A 19,861-nucleotide genomic window follows, 5' to 3' on the forward strand; every position below is an offset into this window, starting at 1 on the left:
TGGCCCATTTGCTGTTACTTCTTTACATCATTTCAGTCTTAAAGATAAATCGGATAGATAGTCTGCATATTGTTTTGAAATGAAATTCCTAGGTAGTGTAAGGAACCTATTCTGAAACTGCCATCCTCTTTCTCCCCCAAAGAGCATAAAAGTTTAATACAGTGGTATCATACAGGTTTATTTTAAGATGTATTTAGATAATATATATGTATGAACAATTGTAATAAGCAGCAAGCTACCAAATGTATCTTGCTGGCCAATCTAGGACACAGGAGGCCAAACTAAATACCATATTTTTCAGAGTATAAGACATACTTTTCCCTCCCTAAAAGAGAGTGGAAATTTGGGTGCGTCTTATACACTGAATGTAGTCCCACCCACCCACCGGCCCACCCCCTTTGGCCTCTGCCTCCCAGCAATTTGCCTCTTTGCAGCAAACAGCCTGTTTCAGTTTCAGCTTCAGCTTCAGCGCAGCCTGATTAGCACAAGCAACTGATTCTTGATTGGATCGGCCTCCCAAGGATCAGCTGTTTTAGGCTGCAGGGATTTCCATAGTCTATTGCTGCCTCTGCTGGCCCCATTATCCGCCCATTCCGATTCCCTCTGCCTGGAACGGTCGGAAAATGGAGGCTGAAAATGGGGTGCGTGGAGGCGGCAATAGGAGGTGGCAATCCCTGCAGCCTGAAAGAGCTTACCCTTGGGAGGCCGATCCAACCGACAATCAGCTGCTTGTGCTAATCAGGCTGTGCTGAAACTGAAATGGGTTGTTTGCTATTTGCTGCAAGGAGGCAAATCGCTGGGAGGCAGAGGAAGATTTTTTTTTCTTGTGCTAATCAGGCTATGCTGAAACTGAAACTGAAACTGAAACAGGCAGTTTGCTACAAGGAGGCAAATTGCTGGGAGGCAGAGGCAGATTTTTTTTTCTTGTTTTCTTTCCCCAAAAAGGTAGGTGCATCTTATACTCCGGAGTGCCTTATAAATATGGTAGGCCTTTTCTGTGATACAGCAAGCTTTTGTTCACTTCAGAAAGCATGCTATAAATAATTACATATTATCTGCATTATAGTAGTTTGATTGACTAGAAATGGGCAGTCAGCATGGGCAATAACAACAGAGGTCATTTATTTATTATTTATTTATTTATTTATCGTATTTTTATACCGCCCTATCTCCCAAGGGACTCAGGGCGGTTTACAGCCAAGTAAAATATACACATAGATAAATACAAGTTAAAACCACAATTTAAAAAACTTATTAAATACGGCCGAATATTAAAACCCCAATAAAATAATAAAACCTGATTAAAACCAAATTTAAAATTTAAAAATTCTAGTCCAGTCCTGCGCAAATGAACAGATGTGTCTTAAGCTCGCGGCAAAAGGTTCGAAGGTCAGGAAGTTGGCGAAGTCCTGGGGGAAGTTCGTTCCAGAGGGTGGGAGCCCCCACAGAAAAGGCCCTTCCCCTGGGCGCCGCCAGCCGGCACTGCCTGGCTGACGGCACCCTGAGGAGTCCCTCCCTGTGAGAGCGTACGGGTCGGTGAGAGGTATTCGGTAGCAGCAGACGGTCCTGTAAGTAATCCGGCCCAATGCCATGGAGCGCTTTAAAGATAATTACCAAAACCTTGAAGCGCACCCGAAAGGCCACAGGTAGCCAGTGCAGTCTGCGCAGGAGAGGTGTCACGTGGGAGCCACGAGGGGCTCCCTCTATCACCCGCGCAGCCGCATTCTGGACCAACTGGAGCCTCCGGGTGCTCTTCAAGGGGAGCCCCATGTAGAGAGCATTGCAGTAGTCCAGGCGAGATGTCACAAGGGCATGAGTGACCGTGCATAGGGCATCCCGGTCTAGAAAGAGGCGCAACTGGCGAACCAGGCGAACCTGGTAAAAAGCTCTCCTGGAGACGGCCGTCAAGTGGTCTTCAAAAGACAGCCGTCCATCCAGGAGCACGCCCAAGTTGCGCACCCTCTCCATTGGGGCCAATGACTCGCCCCCAACAGTCAGCCGCGGCTGCAGCTGACTGTACCGGGGTGCCGGCATCCACAGCCACTCTGTCTTGGAGGGATTTAAGCACAATTTCACTTTGGAAGGGATTATAACTGCAATCAGTAGTTGTATCCAAATATGATTTCCTAAATAATCAGTTGTTTTATTAACGGTTGTCGGGAAAGACTGATTTAAAGCCATATTAGCAGATCTGGGCCCCTGCTATTGAAAAGACCAAGAGATAAAATTTGTCTTGGGGGAAAATTGAAATTAATCTTTTTTTTTTTCCCCTGGAGGAGCTAGAGCAGATTGGGCTAAACTAAAAACAGCTGCAAAATAATGAGGAAGGATGAAAACAGTGAAAATGTGGATTATATTTTACAGAATCTCACTATAGATCTTACACTTTTATATTGTAAATGGTTAAGAGAGACAGGAAATTGTAGTGATGAGGGACTCCCAATATCTTTTAAGAGTCAAATTTTGCTAAGCATAGTCCTTTCACAAAATTGTTGATATGTCTTGCTCACAGTTTTCTGTTTCAGAGAGTGCAGAACACAGGAAGATCAGTTATACTTGATACAAACCAAAAGAAAGGTCTTAGTCAAATTTAAACATTCTTTAAAAAAAAGGTTTTGCACACACACAGAAAAAAATACTTAGTCAATTTAGTAGGAACACTATGAGCATGTCATGATATTAGACTTTGTGATTTTAAGTCAAAGTGAAGTTGGGTATAGTCAAAAGTCTGGCCAAATTCTTACATATTAACTTCGTGAAATCCTGGAGAACAAGTCCCATATTACTGGAGGAGAGGATGTTATGTTTGTTAAAAATCAGTAATGGAGAGGAGAAAGGATCCATAGAACTACAGTCATTTTGGCATCAATATTTAAGAAATTTGAGAAAGACTATAAAGCCATTGCTCTGTAACCATTTTGAAAACAAAGCAAAGCATTTGACAAAAGTACTTTGTGGCATTCGGATTAGCAAGCTAGTTACACGGTTGGTTAACATGAAAACTTAATAGTTACTTAACGGGATTTAAAATCATATTTATATTCAAAGAGTCAGTACAAATAGTTCAAACTAAAACAAATTATTGAGGGGCAGTTCTTGCACTGTTCAACCTTTTACTGATTTGAATGAAAAGATGAAGGAGATACTTATTAGATTTGCAGATGACACATAAGGCCTTAGAAAATTGATATTACACTCAAGGCAATCCTAATCAGCCTTGATATTTAGAGCACGGGTCACCAAACATTGGGACCTCTGGGACCACTAAATTCATAATTTTAAATCCCGCGGACCACTAATATGATCTGCCTAATGACTGGCTGGGTGAGCATGGCCAAGTCAATGTCACTCATATCAAGGGGTGCCTTGTTAGCCTCTATTCACCCCTCCCCTCCCCACCCAAGCTCCTTAGGGCCCCACCAGGAAGCAGGAGTTGGAGCTAAGAGAAAGAGTTGGCAAAACAGCTCAGTTCAAATTGGATCTGACCAAGAAGGAGGCTCAATTAGAAGCACCTCACTGAGGACTATGAGCATAGGCTTTCCAAGCAGAGGGAAGACCTGCAGGAGTGCAAAGCCAGGTACAGGCAGCTGGAGGCTGAGTGAACTGAGATGGTCAGCCAGTTCCAGCAGTCCCACTGGAACAAGGCCCTCCAGCTCTTTGCCACCAGTGGCACTTCCCTTCAACCTTTGCCCAAAGCCCTGCACCAAGAGGCTGAAGCAGACCCCAAGTCAGAATTTCTGCCCCCCTCTGACCCACACAAAAAGACCCCAAAGGGGAAGACTCTCTGCAGCAACACAAACATTCATTGCACGTATCTGTCCCAGGGGCCGTAGTTTGAGGACCCCTGATTTAGTGCAATATAAAAAATGCAAATAATTTTTCTGTGGACCACCAAAGTTTTCTCGTGGACCAGCAATGGTCCACAGACCACCAGTTGGTGACCACTGATTTAGAGAATTGGTATGGTATTTAAGAGAAATAGTTACTAAGTTCACTGAGAAATAACAGATGTACAGATGCAGAATGGGGAATATTTAGCTTGGTAATAGTATTTGTGAAAAAGTGATACTTGAAGAGTTGAATGGAGTAGCCCAACCTTCCAGTTCTTCAGGCAATGGGAGTAACTGCCTTATTCAAAGGTCGGATAATCTTCCCATCAGCTCTGGCAGTGGACTTTCCTGAAACAGGTAGACATTGTTTCTACCTGAACATACCAGAGAACCTTGGACCTCCTGTAGGCAAAGATTTGCCTGCTTCACTAATCCCTGCTTTTTAGAATCACAAGTTTTAAAACTAGAGGTGGTTGTCTTTCCAAATTAAGCCAGTAGTAGACATTTGGAGAATCGTTTGAAAATCTGGAAAGGTTTGCCTTCAAACAATTCAAGAATGACTAGGTCTCTGCTTCATGTCTATGAGCTTTGCACCCTCCAGAGGTTCCTCAGAGCCAAATAGGACAGCAGATTCTCACAGCCCTATTTCACTAGGGCAGTGGTTCTCAACCTTTATAGTACTGCAACCCCTTTAATACAATTCCCCATGATGTGGCGACCCCTTTAATACAATTCCCCACGATGTGGTGACCCCAACCGTAAAATTATTTTCGTTTTGAATTTTTCACGTCTGAAGCCGTATTGGCTAGCGATCTGAACTGCTTGCGATTGCCTTGAGAAGGAAGGCATTAAAGCGGAGACTCCTCCCCTATTAAGTTTATCGTGCCTGAAGCCAGATTAGGCTAGCGATTGGGATTGATTGCAGCTGGCTTGAGACGGAAACATCAGAGCAAAGATTTTTCTCTTTTTTAATTCATCGCGCCTGAAGCCGAATTCAGCTAGCGATTTGAAAAGCCTGCAGCTGGCTTGTGGAGTCAACCATTGGAGCGTGATTCTTCGACTCGCAAGTATACTTCCCATATTTCCGATGGTCTTAGGCGACCCCTGGCAAATTGTCATTCGACCCCCAACGGTGTCGCGACCCACAGGTTGAGAACCGCTGCACTAGGGCATCCTTCAGAAATGGCCGAAATTCAGATGTAAACTTATCCTACAAAAATGTTTATTGTCTCTCTCTCTTTTCTCTCTCTCTCTCTCTGTCTCCTCTCCAGTGCAATATCAAATGGAAATGATGCGTAGTCTTCGCCATGTCAATATTGACCATCTCCATGTCGGCTGGTATCAGTCCACGTACTACGGCTCCTTTGTTACCCGTGCTCTCCTGGATTCCCAGTTCAGTTACCAGCACGCCATCGAGGAATCTGTCGTTCTCATTTACGGTTAGCATGTGTGGCTTTCTGTGTTATTCCTTCCATCACCACCGCCACCACCAACCACCCCAGTTCCTCAATATTATTATATACATCGCCTATGAACTCCCTGCCTCAAGAGCTGCCTTGGCAGACCTTTGGCAAGTAAATACCAACTCTGTGTCTGCAGCAGCCTCAGCAGCGGCAAAGTCTAGACAGAGTTTCCTTCTTTTTGTTTATTTTTCTTGCTATCAGAGCCCTGATGTGTATGTTTTGGAATGCCAGAGGAGCTGCTTCATTTTTATTCCTCCCAATTCCCATCCCTCATGGAAGGGGCTAGTGGAACTACACCAGATGTCTTAACAAGGCCAGCTTGCTGGAACGTCTGGCTCGGCATAAGACTGACCAATCATAAAGCAGATTGCCAAGTATTTCTCTTCTCTCTCCCCCCCCCCCGCCTCCCGCTCCCCTTCCCGATTTTTATACATCTGATAGAAGCATACAAAACCTGGACTGTTTCGTTGCACGAAACCACCCTCTTTTCTGCTGATTTCTTTCTCTTTTTTTTCTAACGAGGTTTCCTAAGCTCTCCAAGCCAGATGTTCTGCGCTGTATCAGAACCGTAGGCAATTTAACAGCTTTATAGCTGTCCCCTCCCTGAACACTCACAGCTTTGCCATATCTGGCAAGCTCACATATAGTTTCCAGCTGAGAAGTAAATGTAACGTCCTGAGTGTCTGTCAGAAAAAATACTAATGAATGCGATCAATCTTACAAGCTGCCCCCTAAATTGTTTCAGTATGTTAACAATTGGATTACAGTAAAGAACAAGTTGTTAAAAGTATATACTTATTCTGGCTGGAAATATTGCATCATCAGGTCCTGATGAATTTTCCACTTGTTTCACTCTGCTTGGGTTTTCATTTTATCACATTGATCGCTAAAGGGTTTTTTTTGGGGGTTTTTTTTTGCTGGGTTTGGTTTTAGACAACCCAAAATAAATATATTTTTGTTTGATATATTTTTAATTGTTCTTTGGCAAGTCTGCCTCAACGTTAAGCACCATTGTCTTAGAGACTACATAGTTTTTTTTCTTTTTAAAATTCATATTTTTTCCCCATCTTTAATGATAGCTCATCAACGTGTAAAGTATTTACACTTTAAAAAAAAACAAGGCAACTGGAAACATTTACCTACATAAATGTGTTTTTTTAAAAAAAAAAAATACTGAGTCTGCATACTGTGCTGCATCATGTAACTCCCTTGAGTCTTAAATGTGGTAAGAGGTAATGCTGTTGATGAGTGTGTGGACCCTGAGTCTGGCTTATTTGCATTGGGGAAGATAAAATAAAATAACAATTCGTAAAGCTCATTTTTCTAGTATTATTTTAGAAATTTGATTCCCGCTTTCTCTTTTCGCTTTCTGTGTCAATTCCCAGTTTGTTTCTGGAACTATTTAAAATATTGGCTGCCATGTTTTGAAACTCTAGTCCAGAAAGGGGTAAATTATTGGGACTGCATGTGGTTTTCCAGCAGTTTTAAGATTGCACCTATGAAATAGAACAGCAAAATGGGCAATTTTTGACGATAGAGTTTTCTTTGTTTCTTTTTCTCGTTTCAAAAATGAGAATTGGAACAGGAAGCCTTTCGGAAGCAAATCAGTTTTGCTCCTTCTGCCGGAACTGGTTATTTTAAGAGAACTCTCACAATATTTTCTGTATTTTTCCCTGCATAAGACGCTCTCATCAGTATTGAGATTCAAGTAATTTAACAACCGGTTCTCTGCCCTAATTATTTCTTCCAACAACCAGTTTGCCAAACTGCTCAGAAAGTTAACAACCGGTTCTGTCGAAGTGACGCAAACTGGCTGAATCCCACCACCGGCTCCCATGTATAAGACGCCCCCATGTTTCATGTAGCTTCTTGTAGCCATCACTGTGCAGAAACCATCTTGTTAAAGTAATACAACAAGAACAGGAAATACATCACAGGAACAATAGAGATGAAACCTAGAGTGACAATGTGATACAGGAAACAACTACAATAAGAGAGGAATGATAGTGTGGCATATAAGATAGAGGGTCATCTGGCATGTGTGGCCTTCTCTGCCTCCTGTGTATAAGATGCCCCTCCCTTTTCAAATAAACGTTTAAAAGAAAAAGTAACGTCTTATACATGGAAAAATACAGTACCATTCAACCCCAGGCTAAAGGGGGGACAGGAATTTAAGAAGCAAAGCTTTAATGCACCCCATTCTGTGGAATTGTCTTCCCAAATACATGCTTGTTGCTCAAGTTATCTCCTGTCCTTTTTGTTGCATTGCCCTCATGTTGGAATCATCGAAGCGCTTCTTGGTTGAAAGGATTAGTTGGTGACATCTCATTGCCTGGAGGACGACTAGTTGGGGGCTCCTTTCATGTCCCCAGCAGGGAGCTGGAGCAAAGGATGGGAGCTTACTCCATCCGATGACAGCACTTGAGTCTTGAACGTGGGCTGTCAATCCTAACTGTGCAAGCCATGGTGCTCCTCATCCTTTTTTGTGGTCTATGGGGATAGAATTCTGGACAAGGGTTTCCCAGTCTTGATAACATTTAAGATAAGTAGATTTCAACTCCCAGAATTCCCAAGTTGGCTAAATTGTTACATTCGTACCATTCTAAATAACTAATAAATTTGTTCCTGATCTCTATATAGAAATGAAATTAAATTAATAAGATTTTTTTAAGAGAGGATCTATTTCCACTATTGTATATTATTTTGAAATGAAATCATTAAGATGTTCTTTTAGAGAGAATCTGTTTTGATCATTGCATAATATTTTGATATTCAATCATAAACAATTTTTTTTAATAATGCCAATACTACTAATAATACATGCAATTTGTGTTTCTTATTCCACAAATTGTGGCTTCATAGACGGATCAAAACTATACCGACATTTTTTTCTGATAATTAAAAGACATACAAAAAATTGCCCAATATGAATTGCTCAGATGAAATTTCATTGTTTTCCTTTTGTTTTCTCTCAGATCCTATAAAAACTGGCCAGGGCTATCTTTCCCTAAAAGCATATCGTCTGACACCTAAATTGATGGATGTTTGCAAGGAGAAGGATTTTTCTCCAGAAGCGTAAGTGCAAGAGGAAATTCTGGATGTGGGATGGCATAAAATAGTCAAATCATTTGCAGTGAGACTCTGTAAAACCTACGTAGGTATGATATATATGCTTTCCCAGTAGCTGCAAGTATTGAGAGCCTTCACAACTGATACAAAGCAAAATTTGCTTCACCAAGGAAAGATTTGATACGCCTATCATTCCAGACAGAGGACAAGCGCTTAAGGCAAATGAAATTGAGCAGAACAGACAGAAAATACAAGGTTTCAATTCTTCACATAAAAATGTGAAGATCAAGAATCCTGGTTTTAGCTGTTTTACTTTTTGTCTGTCTGTGTGTAATAAAAACTTTTAGATATAAAGGGGCTTCTGATATTCTTCACAGCAATTATAAGTACAAATATACTTTAACCTCTCTCACTCTCTATAAAGTTTTATCATATTACTCTTCTTTTTATAATCTATCCCATCTAATTATCAAAACCACAATTCAGAAGTTCTTTTTTTCTCATTTTTTTTAATGCAAAAAGTACACAAGTGGCTTCTAGTCATCAATAAATGTAGGTAATGTCTTTTCTGTAATCAGTGAAGTTAACTTACCCTTTTCAGGAAAAGCTGTCAAGTTCACCATTCCTCCATTCTGGATAGTGTCAAATCTTTCCATCTTTACATATAATAATCTTGCCACAGTAATCTTATATTCCATGGCTTTTCAGTGATCCTAAAAGGAGCTGTTTTACTTCTGAGTATTCCCTTGCATATATTGGTTCCTGTTCTAATTTTTAAGAAAACTAACAAAGCCTACATAGGTAGGAGCTTGACGACCACAATCTAGATTGTAACCTTGAGTATCTATGGCCTAATTTACACAATGTGCTTAAAATTATTGACTACAACACAATGGTCTGGGGTCACACATCACACTAAAGAAGAGGTTTATAACCTGATCTGGTCTGAAGGTGACAATCTTTTTTTTAAAGGTTTTCTATGGGCTAACTCCAGAAAGCACTAAATCAACGCATCTCATTTATTTTGTGAGTTTTAGGTTTTTGCCTTTTGAACCAAGACTCTTGGCAACTTCCTGGACTAGTCCCTACAGTTTTCTTGATTTCTTCAAAATTTTAGAAATGATTTGCCATTTGCCTAGGCCTGAGACAGAACGATTGGCCCAAGATCACCCAGATGGCTTCCTGCCTAAGATAGGAAAGGTATTCAGTCTCTTAGTTTGTAACCCAGTGCCTTCACCACCACACCAAACTGGCTCTTTGATTTTGTTTATCTTTTATTAAAATTAAATGTATGTAGTGATATTGTATGATAGCAGCATCAGGCTGATTTGGTTGGACTTCTTCAGAAAGTAGGCAAGTCACACCTAGTTAATAGTGGGATGATAGTGTTTCAGGAAATTTTTAGGAGTGAAATAAGAAAGCGAAGACAAATTACTACTTAATTTCTTTTTCTGTTAATGACCCTGTAATCCCTTGCTTCAGGGTGGAGTTGGGGCAGCTGAATGGAGCTGAGCGTTTACTGGCCGGATGCCCTTCCTGACGCCTACTCGTGGCTCACAGCATATATTTTCTCGTTGCACCTAGAGAGAGAAATATCTGCCGCTACCTAGGACCGAACTCACAGCCTCCTGACTGTGAGGCAAGAGCTCCAATTCTAGACCACCATGCTGCGCACAAATTACTACTATATAATTGCATGAAATGATGTCTTGAAGTCATTGGGAATTGAGCCTCGAATTTATAATACAGTTACTCCCTAGCTTAGTGTTTCCTGTTTATATCACATTATTGGTTACACTTTTAGAACATGTTTTAGAGATCTATAAAGACTGTATGCTTTTACCTGAGGTAATGCACCTCTGAATTAAATTGTAAACCCTATTTTGAAAACCACCATGACCAAGTTAGCATAATACCCCAAACAAACAATATGTCGTGTCCCACTCCTCCGCTGACGGCCGGGTCAGGGAAATCCGAATCAGGCTTGCCTCTGCAGCTCTGCCCAAAGTCCTAGCAAAGTCCTCAGAGCAGGCAGGAGACCAGTAAGTGACTTCAGCAAGATAAGTTCGACTTTGCCTGACTCAGAGACTGCCAGAAAGCAGATCCTTTATATAGGCCATGGGGTGTGGCTCCATGACTCAGCACTCATTAAGGCCTGCCCCTCCCTTCCTTCTGTTGCCTCCGCCTATCCAATCTTCTGATGCGAGGGTCACTCCAATCAGCTGTTGTTGGAAGTAAACTTTCCTCAGGCTCACATGCTGTGGAGGAGGGGGAGGGGTCTAGCTGCTCCGTTTGCCTGGGCATGGAGGCAGGGCTGGGGCCGGGGGATGCTCCCTCCTCTGCAGCCTGCTTGGGCATGGAGCCAGGGCTGGGACCGGGAGGTGCCCCCTCCTCTTCAGCTTGTCTGGGCATGGAGCCAGAACTGGGGCTGGGAGGCATACATTCCTCCGTGTTCGGGAGCAGATAAGCAGACCCCGGCTGCGGTGAGAGCGGACAAGACACAACACAATAGTATGCTTACCTGGGTGTATAAATCCAGTCTCTTATTTTGAAAATACTAAAACTACTATTCTACAGCCTTACCTCTTACGTAGTCTTCAATATGAAGGAATCGCCTTCCATTTTCAACAGATTGTTTCTGTGGGTACCAGAGCAAAAAACAAGTATCTTTTAAATGACAAGAATTGCCACACTTGTTCTAGTTGCAGAACAGAAATGTCCTAAGGCTACATTTGAGGCAAATATTTATTGACCTTTTAAAATTTGTTTTAGAGCCATGGCTCTGTAAATCTGTTGTATCAGAACTAGTGGGATTTTTTTCTGAATGTCTTTTAAAGTGTATTTCATCTTGATTTGCCATGACATAGCTGTTGACATGAACATTAACAGAGCTGAGTTGAACTTTAGTCCAGAGCATTGATGGAATTTTCCCCCTAAATTGCTTGAGCCCAAAGTACTGTTTCTCCCCCGATCATCTCTAGTCAACCAAGGGCACCTTATTATATAGATTGATCACTTTCATGACTCAAGAAGAAGAACAGAGGAGATCCAGGAGACCTAGAAAACATTGAATATATTTAGTATAAGAATAAATGTTTTAACATTGTGTAATCTGACAGATCCTCATTGTTTAAAAGGATCTTGGACCAACCCCCCCCCCAAAAAAAAAGTCCTGTCCTCAAGCTGTATGAGCAATTTTGCATTGTGATTCACTACAGTAGTTGGCAATTCTGAAAATTCAGATGCAGTATATCTATTGTGTACCAGCTGGACAAAGCTGTTCTAGATAATCACCCCAAAGCCTGCTCATTGATTTAAGCAGATCTTTAATCCAGGATCTCCTGTGCTGTGTGACATGCCATTTTGAAGTCTTGTTCCTTTAAAAATAATTTGCAGTGTACCATATAAAGTCATGGCAGATGAAAGTATAAAGGTAAAGGTTCTTTTAACGTAACGGAGCTCACCTTGTTACACAGCATTCAAACCACTGAACTGCCCAGCTTTCAATTGACAAGCTCAGCGTCTTAGCCACTGAGTCACCACATCCCTATAGATGAAAGTATATAAAAGTCCTGATTGAGCTTGTAAGGCTCTCTAGATTAGGATGAAATTACTAACAAATAAGTAGCTGAGGGGTAATCTAAGCTATTGTAGAGAGTAAGTCTTTGTTTCAATGAATAAGGTAGAATAGAAATGAATTGTGTTAGAAAATGAGGAAATGTATGTAGCATACAAGCCAGAAATTCACAGATATTATGTATAGTTGCTTTAGCCCAATGATGGCAAACCTAGGGCACGTGTGCCATAGGTGGCACACAGCGCCCTCTCTTTGGGCATGTGAGTCGTCACCCCAGTTCACTGCATGTGTGCGTGCCTCCCGCCGGCCAGGTGGTTGTTGGGTCTCTGCTGCACATGCGCGGGGCTGTGTGCAGATGCATGGGGGGAGGGCAGGGACCATGTGTGCAGGAGGCGAGGCGCATGTGAGGGGCTGCGCACATATTGCATTTTGGGGATTCGGGCATGCACGCATATTTGTTAGGGGACGTGTGCATTCATTCGGGCATGTATGCGTATTTGCACGCATACGTTTTGGGCACTTGGTCCAAACCTTGGAAAAGGTTAGCCATCACTGCTTTAGCCCAATCTTTGATCCATGGATCATTGGTGTGGTCTGTGGGAATACTGGAGGGAGATGGTGTTACTGAGACAGTGGCATTCTGGCTCAACATTTCATGAGGTTCTTGGTGTATCTCCTTCCAAAAAAAGGTGAAGAATACTGACATTTCATTAGGTTTGCAGATGCAAGATTGCATTTATTTTAACATTGGGAAAAGAACTATTTTTATTTAATTTTGGTATCTCAACATACCACCTAGATGAGTTAATTTGCAGCATGGTGCCCAGATGTTGCCAACCGTTTGCCCACATTGTGGCCTACAAAATCTACAGTGACACTTGGTGGTCTGCATAAAATCAAAGCTTGAAGGCCAGTACTCATGGTTAAGAGTCACATTCTTGTAAAAACATTACCAATGGCTGTGTATTCATTTGGAACCACAATGGACTCTGGAGTTTCCTTCTGAAAAAATAATATATGATACTCTGGGCAATGAAGATGTGAAGAGCTTCTAATAATGCATTTAGTTAAACCAGCCTTCTTTGCATTTAGGTTGATATTAAATCATAGCACACACTTTAGACCTGTGTCTAAAGGACAAGATTGGACACATTCTCCATTTCTTCCTGTGTTTTATACCCACAAGTATCAAATAATTCAAGAGAATTTTAGAACGCCAGAATGTATGGTTCACATAACTTGATTAGCGGCTTGTTCTCTGAAAGTCCAGTTGAAGGATAAAGTTGAAGTAAGAGATCAAAATTATGACATCTCCATCTATAGAAGGTGTTGATACACTCCACATCCCAGGTGGTAGCTAGAGGAAAAGATCAGGGTACTCATTGGAGTACATTTGATTAATGACATAGATACAAAGGTTTAAAGGTTTCCCCTGTCCAGTTGTTACTGACTTAAGAGGGCAGTGCTCATCTCCAGTTCTCTGAAACACATTTCCAACATTATGAGGGCAGCTCAAAAATACGGAACACAATAATCTTTCCTGCCGAAGCAATAACTATTTACTTAGTTGCATTTGCATGCTTTCGAACTGCTATCAGATAAATTCTGGATTTCACAAGCTATTTTCTAGGGTTCTCATCAGCAGTTTCTCCTACAATGTTTTTTTGTAGCCAGATTGGGAAAGTTTGGGAGAAAAGAAATTGTAGAAGGCATGGTTTCTTTCTAAAATTGCAGACTAAAAAAAGAAAAGCTTTCTCCAAATGATCTTTTCTTTCCTCTTTTGCCATTTGCTTTTTCTTTTTTCTTTTTTTAAGTCTTCAGCTTTTCAATTTTGTTAAAAAATAAAAAAGAAATCCCTGGGTAATGCTCAGACTAGGAAAGAAGGGGACAGTCTGTTTGGGTCTGGAGGTGGACAGGGTGCTATGTAAATATTTATTTCACAATTTGGAGAATGAAGTGTTGGTTCCATCTTTTGCAGAACTGCAAAAACCATCAGCTACTATTTGAGAAGGGGAAATATATTTAGATAGTAAGCAGCAAGAATAATAATTGGGTTTCCTTATAAAACTAAAAGATCCCTTTGAAAGTTTGAGCAAATAAAAACAAGAAGGAAAAATGTCACTTTTAAAATCAAAAGCAGCATCTAACTGCAAAGGGTAAGAAACAGGAAGAACAAAAACTGTTAAGATCCTTAGGTTTTGCTCTGATTTTTGTGGAAAGGGAAAAATATGTTGGATCCCATACTTGCAAACTCAGTGTGTATGGGATTTATTTTTCAATATTTTTATTATGATGAGAAGGGTAGCTCATTCTGTGTACCCTAAGGCAGGAGATTGATTGAACAGAGAACAACTTTGAAAAATGTCCTTCTACAATCTTACACAGAGGTACTAAAGAATGGGTAGTCCTCAACTTACGATCACAATTGAGCCCCAAATTTATGTTGTTAAGTGAGACATTTGTTAAGTGAGTTTTGCCCCATTTTACGACTTTTCTCGCCACATTTGTTAAGTGAATTGCTGCAGTTCTTCAATTAGTAACACGGTTGTTAAGCGCTTGGCTTTATTGCCATGCCCTCAAAAGCCTGATTGGGCTTATTATCCAGGGGATGTCTTATTTTGGGGGGGAAACAGAGTAGTTCTTTTCTTCAAGAGGGCTGAGAACAATTTAAATACTCTGCTGTTCCCGCCGATCCATAGAACTTGAGTTCCATTGGATTGTGACTACAAAGAACAGACATGTGGAAGCCTTTAAAACTCACCTATAGTTGAAACATAAATGAAAACATGGTAAAAAAAAAACCAATGAAGGACCATAATGGTGCTGTGCAGTATACTGACATTGAAAATCCAAGAATCCCATTCTGTATTGATTTAATTCCCAGAACAGATGACATCATAATATGGTTGCCTGGTTTTGATTTAGCATGTCCAGTCATTATGGTTTGTAAACAGTAATTTATAGTTTACCATGTCATTGAACCCAGCCAGTATGGGTTACTTTAATGGCTTGAATGGTGCATGAATCTGGCCAATATTCTTTTGTCAAAGGACAACTGCCAGGATTATGCCTCTTATTTTTTTTTATATGCTGATTTGAAGCATGTAGGACCTCCCAAAAAATATTGTTGTAGTATTTTCCCCATGCAGTCACTAATGCATAAATAATTATTTAAAAGTAACTAGCGTAGCAAACTTGCCTGGAGAAAGGCCAAGTTTGAATTCGTGCTCTGAAAAGCTTTGTGTGTGTGTGTGTGTGTGTGTGTGTGTGTTGGTTTGTTTGTGTGTGTAGGTCGATATGCTTTTTGCACAGAAGCAAACCAATTGTGTATTTGGCAGCAGTGGAGTTCTTTACAGAAGGAGTTCAGAAATGAAGGCAGCACCACTTTTGTGGAATTTTTAAGGCATGGGGTTATAATTTGTGTGTGTGTATCATGTTTCCCCGAAAATACAGCCTACTAGAAAGTAAGTCAGCTTGATTTTTACACGTGAGCCCAATATAAGCCCTATTCCCAAAATAAGCCCTAATTAAGACCCCACCCACTCCAAGGTGCATAGATAAAAATTAAGCTAGAGTGGGAATGGCTGTCCTACTACTTATCTTTGGATAGTTGCAGTCAGGCCTCACACACCTCAGCCCATTTCTTTTGCTGCAACCAGCAAGCTTTTCCTGAAGGCCTCTGAGGTCCGTATCGATCTGGAGCTCTGTTATTGGCTGCAGAGGCCTTCAGGAAAGCCTTGCTGGACTAAGAAGTTCCTGAAGGCCTCTGATACGAAAAAGAGTCTGGGGTGACACACACAACTGAGGTGAGTCAGTGGACAACATCTCCCCCCAAAAATAAGGCCTGGTGCCTTTTTTGGTGGCAAAAAAATATATAAGACAGGGTCTTATTTTTGGGAAAACACATTGTACACACATGATAGATGGATGGATGGATGGATGGATGTGTGTGTGTGTATGTGTATGTATATGTATATGTATATATATACATATACATATACACACATATATATATATGTATGTATGTGTATGTATATGTATATGTATATATGTAGGTCTTTGGTTATTCAGGTTTTCTCCCGTGTAAAATTGGACTTCCAATTTTACGCAGGAGAAAACCCGAATAACCAAAGACCTACATATATAGATATACATATACATATACATACATATACATTATATATATGTATGTATATAATGTCTTCTGTTTAATTTTTGATTCCTGCCTGGACAGGTCTCTGCAGTTTTATTGGCAAATTTTTTGGGAAGTGGTTTCTCATTGTGTCCTCTTGGGGCTGAGAGAAAGAGAGTGACTTGCCGTGACTGGCGTAAGGCAGAACTAAAATTCACAGTCTCCCAGTTTCTAGCCTAAGGTCACCATCCCAAAGTGGCTGTAATTTACTGTTGACCATATTGACAGTGACTGTCACCTCCAGCCAAAAGACACCAATGGCAACATACCCATCACTAAGTCATTCTAACAATATACAATGTTTCTGTATATTGTTAGAATGACTTAGTGATGGGTATGTTGCCTGTCCTCTATTTTTATTTTATTTTTTGTAAGAGAACCTAGTGAAGCTTAAAAGGAACCCCAAAGTTTTCTAAATCTTGATATGATAATTGCTTCTTGACTCTTCACACTTATAACCCAAGTCTGTTTATTTTGGTCTCTTTTCCCATAAAAATGTTACAAGTGCGTGGAATAAATCAGTTTTCCCTCCAGGCTCTTTGTCTCCCATGCCATCCAAAAATACACGCCTTCCACGATCGGAAAAATGGAGCAGGGTAGTCTCTGCGATGAGAAACTGAGAATATTGCTTGTTTTTGGAGTAACTGTAAGAAATATATCTGTGCTTTTTCATTTCAGGTTGAAAAAAGCAGGAATTGCCTTTGAAAACATGTTTGAGGAAGTCCCCATTAACATCAGGAACTCCTACCTGATCAATGTTCTTCTTTGGGAGCTGGAAAAGAAGTCAGCAGTTGTAAACAGACATGAATTGCTCAGCCTCGCAAGCAAGTAAGTGCTGATTTGAAATCAAAATGCAGTATGTGCTTCTAGACTTTAGTTGAAATCATTGTAGAAATGAGAGGACAATCATTTCAGAAATGTCATCATTTTGAATCAGAATGGAATGGAATGGAATGGAATGGAATGGAATGGAATGGAATAGAATAGAATAGAATAGAATAGAATAGAATAGAATAGAATAGAATAGAATAGAATAACAGAGTTGGAAGGGATCTTGGAGGTCTTCTAGTCCAACCCCCTGCTTAGGCAGGAAACCCTACACCACTTCAGACAAATGGTTATCCAACATCTTCTTAAAAGCTTCCAGGGTTGGAGCATTCACAACTTCTGGAAGCAAGTTGTTCCCACTGATTAATTGTTCTGTCAGGAAATTTCTCCTTAGTTCTCAGCTGCTTCTCTCCTTGATTAATTTCCACCCATTGCTTCTTGTCCTGCCCTCAGGTGCTTTGAAGAATAGCTTGACTCCCTCTTCTTTGTGGCAGCCCCTCAGAATTGGAACACTGATATCATATCTCCCCTAGTCCTTCTTTTCACTAAACTAGACATATCCAATTACAGAAACGGTTCTTTCTATGTTTTAGGCTCCAGTCCCCTAATCATCTTTGTTGCTCTTCTCTGCACTCTTTCTAGAGTCTCAACATCTTTTTTACATCGTGGCGACCAAAACTGGATGTAATATTCCATGTGTGGCCTTACCAAGGCCTTATAAAGTGGTATTAACACTAAACGTGATCTTGATTCTATCCTTCTGTTTATGCAGCCTAGAACTGTGTTGGCTTTTTTGGCAGCTTCAGCACACTGCTGGCTCATATTTAAATGGTTCTCCACTAGGACTCTAAGATCCTTCTCACAGTTATTACTATTGAGCAAGGTACCACATATCCGGTACCTGTGCATATTGTTTTTCTTGCCTAAATGTAGAGCCCTATTTTTTTCACCATTGAATTTCATTTTGTTAGTATGAAATTGACAGAAAATATAGGCTAGATGCTTGGAGAACTTCACCTGGTTATTGCAAAAGGAGAGGCATTTGGATTATGTTTTCCATCAGTTTCGTACTAACTCAGAGAGAGAATTGTCAACCAACTCTTCCAGAGGATAACATATTGGCAGAAACCAATTTGACTTCAGAGTGATTTAACACATACGGGTAACACATCAATTCAGATTTTCAAATTCAAGAGGGCTTTTGTATGCGAAAGAATTATGCACAAAATGATTCAACTTACATCTTAAGATGGAAGTTTCTCTATTTTCTATTTATATTAATTGTGCCTCTCTCTCCTTTTCAACACATTTATTTTCCTTCAGATTGACCCAGATTGCTTCAATTTTTGTCCTACCACTTCTGTAACACAATAGTTAAACTTTTTTTTTTTAATCTCAGGCTTTCAAATCAGTTTCTGTGTAAGAGACCTTTTCACTGAGAATATTTTTCTTGCCTTTTTTTATATTCCTAAAAACAAGATTTGAAGAATATCCTTTGGCAACTTTCTACAACTTTATGTGTCCATATATGATGGACTTCCAATTAAATAATCACTCAAACAGCCTACCGTTGGCTGTGCTAACTGTGGATTATGAGAAAGTGCAATAGATATAGCAGTCACTAGTGTGAGGAAAACTGTTTTACAGAAGTTGAATATTATGTAATTGACACTCACAAGGGACACCAAATGATAAACATGTTGGTTGCCTTAAGTTCCGTTCGAGAACAGTAATGGCTGTACCTGTAAATTCTTAGATAATACCTCTTCAAATTATCAGTCAATAATTATAATCCTAGATTGTTTCTAGATTTAATCATGTATAAATTACAATTCCAAATCAGCTCTTAATCTAATTTAACATACTGATGATTTGGGACACCAGATCGGTATATATCTTCTGTTTATCAGTATTTTGAATTTGTCTAATAATGCGTGTTCTCTTCAGTTGCATATATATTAGCTTATATTTTTAAAATAGCACAATCAATTGAAACTATAAGTAACAGAAGAAACAGGCATATTAAAAACCTGCCAAAAAATTAAGTTCCAATTTGTCTGCGAAATCTAATATTCTGAATTGCAAATATAAATTAGTCGGTACCGGAAAAGTCTGTCTCAGAAAGTTATTTTCCAAATCATAGCCCCCCTAACTGCAAAAACTTTCTGTCTTGTAGTACCCATTGTAGGGTCCTTGTTGCTCTCTGATCTTGGTTGTTTTCTTGCAAACGTCTTGTTACCCAAACTAGGTAACATCATCAGTGCTGATGATGTTACGTACTTTGGGTGATGCAACGTGTGCAAGAAAACAGCCAAGATCGGAGAAGAAGCACCATGGACCCCTCACATCAACCCTGACCTACAAACGTTCTTCTTTTTATTAGCACCCACTGTATTTTGTTCTAAGAAGACTTCCTTCGGAAAAGCCTGTAATACTGCACAATGTTCTCTTTGACACTTTATTTAATAACAGTACTAGTTGTTCAGCATGTGTGCCTTGAATAATGAAGGGGTTCCATGGATTGCATCTTTGCTGCTTGGCCATTGTGGTTGGGGCTGATCGGATTGTGAGTTCAACTTCATGCAGAGTTCCATTTCATACACTACTGTTCCAGCTGACCATAATCCACCCAGAATCTTATCTGTTTTGTTAAGCAAATAAACAGCCATTAAAAATGGGAAACATGACCAAAGAAATTTGATATTTTGAGTACATGGGAATTTTCCTTTTAGTGAAGATTTGCATCCTCATGAGATTAAAATTATTATTAGGGAAATCCATTCTTAGGCAGTATCACGAATTCTCAAGTGATTGAACAGGAAATTGACGGTTATCTTTAAATTACTTCTATGTAAAAACAATGAGAACTTGACAAGGGTTATTGTGTGTATCTTTCTTGTTT

At 40.2% G+C, this 19,861-nt stretch overlaps 1 protein-coding gene and 1 long non-coding RNA gene across 2 annotated transcripts in view; one reads left to right on the forward strand and one right to left on the reverse strand.

The window, feature by feature from the left end:
* Positions 1 to 10,978, reverse strand: part of LOC131194257 (uncharacterized) — a 43,317-nt gene extending 32,339 nt beyond the window's left edge. The window contains exon 1 of the long non-coding RNA XR_009154133.1: positions 10,946 to 10,978. This is a non-coding gene — a long non-coding RNA (uncharacterized LOC131194257). The remainder of the gene's footprint in view (positions 1 to 10,945) is intronic.
* Positions 1 to 19,861, forward strand: part of EIF3H (eukaryotic translation initiation factor 3 subunit H) — an 88,885-nt gene that overhangs the window by 59,017 nt on the left and 10,007 nt on the right. Inside the window, exons 3-5 of the mRNA XM_058175038.1 lie at positions 5,102 to 5,269; positions 8,269 to 8,368; positions 16,810 to 16,959. Of these exons, the coding sequence (XP_058031021.1) occupies positions 5,102 to 5,269; positions 8,269 to 8,368; positions 16,810 to 16,959 (418 nt within the window). The remainder of the gene's footprint in view (positions 1 to 5,101; positions 5,270 to 8,268; positions 8,369 to 16,809; positions 16,960 to 19,861) is intronic.

This window comes from Ahaetulla prasina, chromosome 3 (genome assembly GCF_028640845.1).
Source record: "Ahaetulla prasina isolate Xishuangbanna chromosome 3, ASM2864084v1, whole genome shotgun sequence".
NCBI classification, from domain to species: Eukaryota; Metazoa; Chordata; class Lepidosauria; order Squamata; family Colubridae; genus Ahaetulla; species Ahaetulla prasina.